At 35.5% G+C, this 10,345-nt stretch overlaps 2 protein-coding genes, 1 long non-coding RNA gene and 1 pseudogene across 5 annotated transcripts; 1 reads left to right on the forward strand and 3 right to left on the reverse strand.

Annotated features, from left to right (window-relative positions):
• Positions 1 to 247: 247 nt before the first annotated feature.
• On the reverse strand, positions 248 to 3,022 carry LOC9308249 (G-type lectin S-receptor-like serine/threonine-protein kinase SRK). Its single transcript, XM_002874232.2, has 5 exons — positions 2,946 to 3,022; positions 2,656 to 2,869; positions 2,261 to 2,498; positions 736 to 889; positions 248 to 655 (listed from the first exon to the last, which is right to left on the reverse strand). The coding sequence occupies exons 3-5, from the start codon at positions 2,347 to 2,349 to the stop codon at positions 347 to 349; spliced, it is 552 nt and encodes a 183-aa protein (XP_002874278.2). The 5' UTR covers positions 2,350 to 2,498; positions 2,656 to 2,869; positions 2,946 to 3,022; the 3' UTR covers positions 248 to 346.
• Positions 3,023 to 3,157: 135 nt separating this feature from the next.
• LOC110224152 lies at positions 3,158 to 4,853 on the reverse strand (annotated as a pseudogene).
• Positions 4,854 to 5,060: 207 nt separating this feature from the next.
• Positions 5,061 to 7,613, reverse strand: LOC9310346. 3 transcript variants are annotated; one of them, XR_002331292.1, is made up of 4 exons: positions 7,479 to 7,613; positions 5,672 to 5,870; positions 5,481 to 5,536; positions 5,061 to 5,343 (listed from the first exon to the last, which is right to left on the reverse strand). It is a non-coding gene; the product is annotated as an uncharacterized LOC9310346 (long non-coding RNA). The 3 variants fall into 3 exon arrangements; XR_002331293.1 differs by having other exon boundaries at positions 5,061 to 5,518; XR_002331291.1 differs by having other exon boundaries at positions 5,061 to 5,536.
• Positions 7,614 to 8,061: 448 nt separating this feature from the next.
• LOC110227137 lies at positions 8,062 to 9,917 on the forward strand. The gene is made up of 5 exons (XM_021020473.1): positions 8,062 to 8,067; positions 8,148 to 8,219; positions 8,787 to 8,877; positions 8,952 to 9,349; positions 9,429 to 9,917. Exons 1-5 carry the CDS (start codon positions 8,062 to 8,064, stop codon positions 9,777 to 9,779), a joined length of 918 nt encoding a protein of 305 aa, XP_020876132.1. The 3' UTR covers positions 9,780 to 9,917.
• Positions 9,918 to 10,345: the final 428 nt, after the last annotated feature.

Below are 10,345 nucleotides of genomic sequence, written 5' to 3' on the forward strand. Positions count from 1 at the left end.
CGAGCTTTATTGTTCTTGTGTTAGTAAGACTATTTGATCCACCTACAAAATTCATGATTGTCTCAATCTAATCAACAGTAGAGAAATTGTCAGTCGCCATCTTTACACTCTTTGCTCTTGTGTCATCGAATGGTTCTGGTTCTAACGAATTATTTTTAGATATTAAGTCACTTTCTTCTTTCACTTGTCTTTAACAAACAGGTGAACGAAACACCAAAAGAGAACAAATGACGTAGTCTTTCTTAAAAGTAAGTAGTCGAACGAAACTTATTCTCAGACAAAATCAAAATACTAATCAAAGGAAATAAAATACTGTAGTAACCATTCATCTAACCGCTGGGCTAATTTAGCGGGGTGAGATGTTGGTAACCGTGCACTGGTTAACTGAGCAAGAAGGTTCAGGAGTACTAGACGAAGGGTCGTCCGGACTCTTTCCAATGTAAAAACCGGGTGTTTTAGACTTGGGAATTTGACTTGTTTCGTTTCCTAACATCATTACCACGGATGACATCTTTGGTCTATCCTGGACGAGTTTTTGGACGCATAGGAGACCAATCTCAATGCACCTTAGGATTTGCCGAGACTGTGATGAATCATGTAATATGATTTCATCGACAATCTTTTCCCAACTTCCATTCATCCAGTTTATCCAGACCTATTCAGAGAAGAAAAAACACCAAGGCTTATTAATTTTTATAATTATACCAAAAAATCAACTTTCTTCTAAAAGCTTACATGGCTGAGGAGATTAGCACAGTTGGGGTCCGACAGGGAGAACGTCCTGTTCTTCTTGCCGCTTACAATCTCAAGCACAATTACTCCGAAGCTGTACACATCCGATTTCTTCGAGTATTTACCCTCTCCCGCGTATTCTGGAGACATGTAGCCACTGTATAATAAAAGATTAATCTTAATGCGGGAAAAAACCCGAAAAAACCGTCATCTATTTTTTTTTTTGCCGTTTAATACGTGTAGTATTAAATTTGGAATAAAAATACCTCGTTTAATTTCGGTTGTCTTTTAAAATTTTCGTTTTTTAAAAAATGGTAAAATCGTACCTCCGAGTTAACGACTGTTAACTTTGCTAACGGAAACCCTAACTGCGGTTAAACCTTAACCCATGGTGTTTACATATATATATATACAATATCTTTTCTAACATATACAAATATATTATCTTAGTCTGGTGGTTAAACGTGTGTTGAATTGTCCACTCGAATCTCACCGCCGTCACTTTAAAATGTTTTTTTTTTTTTTTTGGTCTTCGTCTTCTCTGTGAAGTATATGTGCAGACTGCAGACTAAGCATCTCCTTTTCAATCCTCGATTTTCCTCAGTTTTTGAATCTTAATCCATTGTTTGTTTGATTAGCGCCTCTGCAATTTGAGAAGTTCATGGAAAAATATAGTGTTTAGGGATTTGGAATCATACCAGAGTAAAAAGAAACTTATGGGTTTAAAGAGTTTAGGAATCTTAAATCACTTGTTTGATTTGATTTGATTATATATGTCTGACTTTGGGTTTTGAATGTTGTTTGATTAGATCCAATTGTGAAGTTTTTGATGGAGCAAATGCAGATCTGAGATTTTGTGGACACTTTTGGGTAAATCTAATTTCTGGAGAGAGATCGAGAATTGCTTTTGTTTTATTTCCAGATTTCGTTGAATAGATTTGCATTTTGTTTCAATAATTTCTCAATTGAGTGCTCTGATCTCTGAGTTTCTGGGTTTTGGGTTTGGTCTTGAAGCCATTGAGTAGGAGAAGAGGAAGACAAAAGAGAAGAAGGAGAAAAAAAAAACTAAAAAAAAAAAAACTAAAAAAAAAAAACTAAAAAAAAAAACGTCAAAATGGACAAATCGGTTTCGAACACAGGTTTAGTTGTCTTCCCACATTTAACCATCTCGCTACAACAATATCTTTGTAAGTTTTCGGATAGAGAATGTATATATATACTTAAACACCATGGGTTAAGTTTTTAACCACAGTTAGTTCTTCCGTTAGCAAAGTTAACAGTCGTTAACTCGGGGGTACGATTTTACCAATTTTTTAAAAACGAAGATTTTAAAAGACAACCGAAATTAAACGAGGTATTTTTATTCTAATTTTAATACTACACGTATTAAACGGCAAAAAAAAATAGATGGCGGTTTTTTCGGGTTTTTTCCCATCTTAATGCTAATGAGTTTACTAATACAAAATATATGTAGATAAGGTTTGAAGCAAAACTCTATTTATTATTCAGAGATGAGATGATGGCTTACTAAGTTCCAGGCGACGCAGTGGTAAGAGCTTCATCCTCGTTCTTTATGCAGATTCGTGCTAAACCGAAATCTGAAATCTTAGGGACCATATCTCTATCAAGCAAAATATTGGCTGGCTTAAGGTCTCTGTGTACAATTTTAACCCGTGATTCCTCTTGTATATATTCAAGTCCTCAAGCAATGCCATTAATAATCCCAAATCTTGTCTGCCAATTAAGTGTAGAGCTTTGGGTTCCACCTACAAAGATTGGAGGGTAAAGTATCAAATTCCCACTAATGCCAAACAACTTATGATCCCAAAATCCATCTGTCTGATTATCTATTATGAACTTGAGACTCATACTCTAAAAACAACTCATGCACATGCCAAGTTAATAAGTTAGTATATTACTAACCAAATAGATGGTCTTCAAGGCTTCCGTTTTCCAACTACTCGTAAATCAGCACCTTCTCGTCATTGTACGTACTCCAACCAAGGAGGCGAACAAGGTTAATGTGTTGAAGGCTTGCAATTATCTTAACTTCGTTCTGAAATTCAGAGATGCCTTGTGTTGAGGTCTCCAATAGCTTCTTCACTGCGATCTCTTCCCCGTCGTCATGTAACAGTCCCTGCAACCAAATTGCATGAATATGAAAATCCAATTTTTTTTTTTTATTTAAGTGTGTTCCAAAGCATAATTCTTACCTTATAGACTTTACCAAAGCCACCATGTCCAATTTCATTGGAATCAGAGAAATTGTCTGTGGCCCTTAAAATGATCCCAAAACGTATAATAATAATAATATATCATGAATCATCATTCCTGGAACATATATTATAAACCTAATATTAAAAACAAAACAAGAAAAGTTATTTACCAAGAGTTGTTCTTGATGATGTTGCTAGATTTTGTTTCCTTTTCCAGAAACAAAAACCAGCCACAGAGAATAAGACAATCACAGTGGGGATGCTAACCCCTAAACCTATGATTTTGCCTTTGTTGTTGTTCTTCTTCTTTCCTGAAAGATTCGTAAAATGATAATTTTTTAACTGATGATAATATAAGTCTAAGAGGATTCATCAGAACTAACCATCGAGTTTGATATAGATTTTTTGACTTTCATTAGAGTTACGCCGGAGATCGAGAAGTTCTCCTGTCCAAGTGACACATTCTAAGCTGCCACTTAGTAGGTTATGTGTTATTGAAAATGCAGTGCATTTACATCTGACAACACAAATATCCTGGCATTCTTGAATGTCGCTGGTCCCAGGGAACGACGTATTTTCTGTGTATGGAAAACTCATTTGTACTAGTGGGATAAACTTATCCGCGCCGCATTTCAGAGGCGTCTTCCGTGTGCAGCCATCTGTCATGTTGGTAGAGTTCCTCAGCTCAAACCCTTCAATACAGTTACAAAACTGTTTCGTGTTCACGTTCACGTCACAGTAAGCATTAGACCCACACCGATTGAAGAGATCGCATATGTGATTGAATAAACTCCATGACCAGTCCCACTCTGTTGTGCTCTGATTCCACGTATACTGGATTAACAATCCTGTGTAGGCCATTACTAATCTTGAGAAAGAGGTTTCGTATGTTGCTATGAACAAACAAGTGGGACCTACTCTTGTCCGTGTTAAATTAAACAACGGAGGTAGTTTATTAAACTTGTATCCATTCCATGGACCGCTATCGTATAATCGCCCGCCTTTATCCCAAATAGAAAGCTTAGGGGAAATTTCGGTTTCGAATTTGAATTTGTAATCTCCACTTGACGGATCATCTAGGCTTTTCCAAGATGTTAGAATGCTTTTAGGATCCAACCCGAGTTGCATATGAGGGAGGAGAGTATCCGTTGGGAAATCGAAACTCTGCCATAACAAGTCTTCTAGATGGTTTGATGATCTCAGCACAAAATTTCCGTTATCAAGAAGCGCTGCCACCACCGGAGATGTCTGGATTCTTAATTCCGTTGACCAGACGAGTGCATTAACTTGATCCCGGATCACAAGGTTAGTTTCAGATATTCCAAAGCTACCATTGGAATCCAAGAGAGGGTTATCTCGGTTTGCAACCCAAACATAGGTGCGTTGAGCTATGTTCTTGTACCAAATGCCGACCATGACTGAAAAAACCAAGCTCGAAGACATCCCCGGGAGACACAAGCGTACGGTTGCTTTGTGGCTGCAATGTTTCAAAAGAAAGCAACGTATTTGTGTTACTTAAAGGTGAACCAATATGAAAAATAAGACAAACGAGCAATCCAGCAAAGGAACGATGTAAACGCATATCTGTCGATGAAGAAGAAAAAGAATTTACTCCTCTGGAATCTGTAAATCACCAAGAACGAAGAACAAACATGTTGTTACTAGGATACATAAAAGTCAAGAAGCAATTGATGCTACTTTGAATTTAGTAGTGGCGACTTAAATTTTCAGAACCTTGAACACTTTCAATGTTTTTAAAATTTATCTTTTTACATGAACCAGATATAGTGGTATTAGTTAATAATATTAAACTCATCGTTGGCATATATCAAATCTGGACAAATAATTCCAAAGGAACTCGAGATCGGCTATAACTGAAATGCCATACTCAATACAAAAAAAATAAAAAAATAAATAACTGGCAATAATTCTTAAGAGCAACCCCAATGGATCCTTAAGAATTTTTTAATTGTAAATTTTGACAAATATAAAGTTAAGGATTTGTTTAGGGGTTCTTAGAAATATTCATGTCCAATGGTAGAAAACCTTAAGCGATCCTTGAGAAAATAAAATTTGGTGTTTGAGTTTTGATTGCTTGAAAAAAAAGATATAGAAGACAAACTATACAAGTTTTTGATAAACACATATTGAATAACAAAGATTCATGACAATAATATGACAAAGTATACAAGATTCATTTGAAAACACATCAAAGACAAAAAAAAACAAAGCTTTCACAGAGAAGGCAAAGTTAAATTCAAAGCTAGCAAATTTCAACAGAGAAGCCTGTCGCCAACATCATCACTGTCATCTTGATGCTTGTCTCCAGTACCATGATCACCCCTCTTACGCGTTACTCTTACTTCAATCCTTTTCTTGATATAGATATCGTTCACTAAACAATATTTACTAGTTACAATATTGTCTAAACACTAAACAACCCGAAAAAAACAATTAAGATACATAGAGGACATGTAAATGCTCAACTTTGTTTAAGCAAATCCAAACACACAAGGGTATCCAAAAACTTACTGGCTGGCTGTGTTTCTATTCTGAGATAAAAGTGATTGCTGTAGAGTCATCATTTGCTCAAGACCAAAAAACAATAGATAACATTAGGTTTAAGAATTACTTGAAAATAGCTTAGATACACAGAAATGTTTCTTTCGAGAGACCACATGCTCAAAATTCATATGCATACAGACAATAGAGGACCAACTAACCTGCATCATCTCCGGAGAACTAAACTGACGAAGGAAATCTGGATTCTGCATCATTTCCCTTAACTGAGGATTCAAATCTAGCATGCTTCGGAATTGCTCGCCATCGTCGCGCTCGCCGATCAATTCTTAGCGGTTGCGGCGTTTCAGAACAACTAGATGAAGAAGAAAACCAGAGACACTAAAAAAAGCCTATGAGGACCTGAAAAGACAAAAAAAAAATACCAATCTGTGATTAGAAAATGAACTGAGGTACTGCAAGTATAGAAAGAGATAATTAAACATGACAATGATGATATTTCAAAAAAGAGCATTCAAATGAGAGTCTCTGAAACTAAGCTATCACATGGAGTAATATTGCTAATTAGAGTAAAAGAAGACACAGGAACTTGCAAAAGAATTGTTACCAAAAAAAAAAAAAACTTGCAAAAGAAGACACAGATATCTGCTTGGATATTTGCAGAGAGAAACCATCGCCTATGCTCTTACACGAGCTATTAGGGAATCAATGAATAAAACAATAAAAATGAATACAAATCAATACAAATCAATACAAATTCTAGAACAACACAAATCTAGAAACGATAATAAGCACAATAATAATAAGTTCCAATTATTATCAATGGGCTAAGTGAAATACTAACAGAACAAAGACTTCAAAATAATGGATACATAGCAAAATCTTAAATAAATTGGTTCAAACACTGCGCAATTTTTTTCATATATAGCATGCTTATTCTACGGAAGTCACACTATACTACGGCTGAAATCACCTAACGGCCACATGCTCTTGAGATTACTACTTTAGCTCAATCGCACATTTATGCAAAGAGAGTTTTAAACCATCAGATACTGCTACTTCAAATATAGAGAACTACAAACAGATCATGGAGAATGTTCAGTGAATTTCTCATCCGAATCTAAACCACTTGTTACCTTTCAACCAGAAAAGAGAGCAAAAAACTAGTATTCTCCAAGACTCTAAACCATCTCAAAATACATGATTTTCCATAGATTTGAACCAACAGAAGACTTTTAAACCAAGGACACAGTCTAAATAAGTTTCAGGTCTTACATCTTAAACCAAAGAACAAACCTTTTGACAAAATGCACCAAAAGCTAAAATAAAGGAATCCATCTCTACCCTTCCCTCACTTCCACATGATTTGATGATCTAACAATGCCAATAAGAAGAATAACACAGAAGAAAAAGAAAGAAACACATAACAAAGAGCCAAAGTGACAGAACAATCTTAAGCTAAGCTAAAACATGTGTAAAAGGCACTGGCCAGACACTGGTTGGTACCAACACTAAATATGAAGAAACAATTATCAAAGGATACCATTTATAGATTAACAACTTGTAACTAGATTTAATTGTGAACATGCGGATTGTACATTAGTAGAGAACTTTTAAGTGAATATGAGCCTTGTCTTAGAAAGACACATCAAAATAAGCTCACGAAATAACCACAAAAACCAAGCTCAAAGGGCAATGATATTTCAAAAAAGAGCTAATTAGAGTTAAAAAGATACAGGAGCTTGCAAAAGAATTGTTACCAAAAAAAACACAATCAATTCAATAACAGTAGTCAATAGCAGAAATACTCAACTAATCCACAATATCAACACAGTGCACCTAGAAGAAGGATCCCAAAAAAAAGTTAGCAGTCACAAACAAAAAAAAAACCCAATTCGTCAAAATCATCATCGAACTCAATAGAAGAAGGATCACTTGGATGAAGATCAATTAACACGATCTAAGAAGGACAAAATCCAAAAGGGGGTGAGAAGAAAAATCCAATCTTACCAAATAAGAAGCAAAACCAAGATAAGGTTCGGCTTTCATGTAAATCTAGAGGAAGTTTTGCTGAGAACTTGTTTCCGACAAAAGAAGAACGTTGCGGCGTGGCTTTCTTCACAACTAGATGAAGAAGAAGAAGAGAAGATACACTAAAAAAAGCCTAGGGTTTCTTTACCACCGGTTCATTCTTCCGGTTTGGTTTGGTTTGGAGGTTTTCCTAAAATAAAATATAAATTAACATTGTATTTCCACACTTCTCCAACATAAATTTTTACTATTAGATTAGCATTCCTGGAAACTTCTAACAGTAATAAAATCTATAGATTCTATACAGTATTTAATCTTTGGTATTTTATCCAAAGAATCACATTAAGCATCACATATCAACAATTAATAGTTTGTATTATTTTTTCTGAATATTCGTTTTGATTAAAATATATGATTTCATTCGTAATACTACATTATTATTGATGTTCAAAATAAATATATACCAGAATAAGATGGTTGTATAAAATAAAAGCAAACATTGGTCTTATACATTGTTTTCATCGAGGACATGTTATATGACCAATGTTAAATAATAATAAGAATGAAGGTAAGGGTAATGCAGAGGTCGATGATGGAGATGATGTTGTGATAGATGCAGGAAACGGGGATAATGATGATAGGTTTCAGACACTGTTTGATGAAGGTGCAAGGACAACTGCAGAGTTAGATGAAGCTACACGTAAATTGGCTGAAGAAGAGGCAAGAAAAAAAAGCAAGGAGAAGAAGAAGAAACAGATCCAGAGTTCGGCTTAGAGGATGTAAAGTATCCAGATACTCCAATAGAGTCAGATGAGGAGTGGGAGCAATGGAAGAATCCACAACGCGAAAAGGGAAAACCGAAGTATCATGGAGATTTGAATACAGAGCCTTATATCTGGTTGTTTCAGACATTCAACAGTGGATTGGAGTTTAAGGATCAGCTACTGCGTTACTCCTTGAATACTCAATATGATATAAAAATGGCCAGGTCAGAAGCAAACAGGATAGCTGCCATTTGTTGCAATAAAAAGTGCAATTGGAAATTATATTGTTCAGTTGAGCCCAGATTGAATAAATGGATGGTGAAGGTATGTCACTACAAACACAATCATGCAAAATCTAGTCGAGTATCAATGTTGAAACAAGGTGTGATTGGAGGGTTGTTTAGAGAAGAAATAAGAAGGAATGTCAACTTAGCAGCTGCAGAGATAAAGGACATTATCAAGGAACGCTACGACATTGTTGTTAACATATCAAAGTGCTACAAAGGAAGACGGATCACTTTAGATTCAGTCCTTGAAGCTCAATCTGTACAATATTAGTTATTCAGTTGACTTGGCAACACGACAATGTGCATGTCGCCGATGGGATCTTACAGGTATGTTTTCTGTTGAATTCTAATTTGAGTTTGATTTTTGATGGTATTAATCTGAGTCTTGCTATCAATGATAGGCATACCATGCAAACATGCTGTATATGTTTTAGATGACAACCAAGACGATCCTGAGAAGTATGTGGCTGATTATTATCAATCCTCTTACTTAAAGAACACATATGTGGATAACATAAAACCTGTCAATGGTGAGCAACTTTGGACAAAAACATGGAAACCTCCTATTGGGATCCCTAACATTCGCAAGCCAAGAGGTCGACCAAAGAAACGTGACAGGAAAAAGGAACCTTTTGAATCACTCCAAAATGCAGGAAAATCAACCAGACATGGGAGGATACCACATTGCAGCCGATGTGGTCAAGCTGGCCATATTAAGAGTGGATGTAAAAATGAATTAGTTGTTGTGGAGGGACCAAAAAACAGACGTGGTAGACCTCGAAAACTTGCATCAGTTGAGGTATTTTCTCTTTCTTTCTAATTTTGATAAATGCTTGATAATTGGTTTTGAAATTCTCTGTTTTATTTGCATGAATCAGGTTCAGCCACTACGCCAACCAAAGCCAAGGAAACCTAGAGCCAATCCAGCTGCTTCCTCTCAACCATTACCAACCACTGCCACCATAATCAATCAAACTTCTGATGCAATAAGTTCTCAACAGTTACAATCCGGTCAATCAAGTTCTACAATTCCTACTTCAAGTGCACCACATCCTTCAATCTCGTCGAACAAACCAAAAGCTAAGAAGCGTGGACGGCCTTTAAAGACAAGAAAGGTGGAAAACATTCCAAGAGGAGTTGGAACATTTTGGAGTCCATTCACAGGTTGGCAAGTGTTTGGCGACAAGGCGTATGATATGTCTAACAATGACCCTCAACGTCCACTTTGAATGTTTTTGTCTTTCAATTTCTGTTTTGGGATTCATAGTTTTTGTTATCAATTTCTGGGTTTTGGAACAAAGTCTGTCTTTTGATGTATGTTCCGTGAACTTCCCGTATCTATGAATGAAGTTTATTATTTTTAAAAATTTTCTTCTTTTTCCTTTTTAATTTTAAATTATTCCTTTTAATTATATAAAGTCACGTTTGATTAAAAAAATACTCAAGAAAACAGATTTAATCAAACGGAGGTTAATGGTGTTAAGTGTTCTGTTAACAGATTCAAAAATTCTGTTAAATATTGTGAGCCCACGAATATAGTCATTTTGGGGTATTATGTTGCTAATGTTTTTACTTTGAGGTATTTAAGTGGAAGTGCAAAACTTTTAAGGTTTAAAGTGGGAACTGGTGTCACTTTGAAGGTTTTTTGTGGGATTTTCCCGTTTTTAAACCTGACTCGGATAAGACATCTGACACATGCATTTAACATTCCTTTTGCTTGGGCTTTTCTCGTGACACAGATTCGCATTAACTGTTGAAATCGTTAATAAAATCAAGAAACTGAAAAAAATAACAA

This window comes from Arabidopsis lyrata (assembly GCF_000004255.2).
Source record: "Arabidopsis lyrata subsp. lyrata unplaced genomic scaffold ARALYscaffold_6, whole genome shotgun sequence".
In the NCBI taxonomy this organism is placed as follows: domain Eukaryota; kingdom Viridiplantae; phylum Streptophyta; class Magnoliopsida; order Brassicales; family Brassicaceae; genus Arabidopsis; species Arabidopsis lyrata.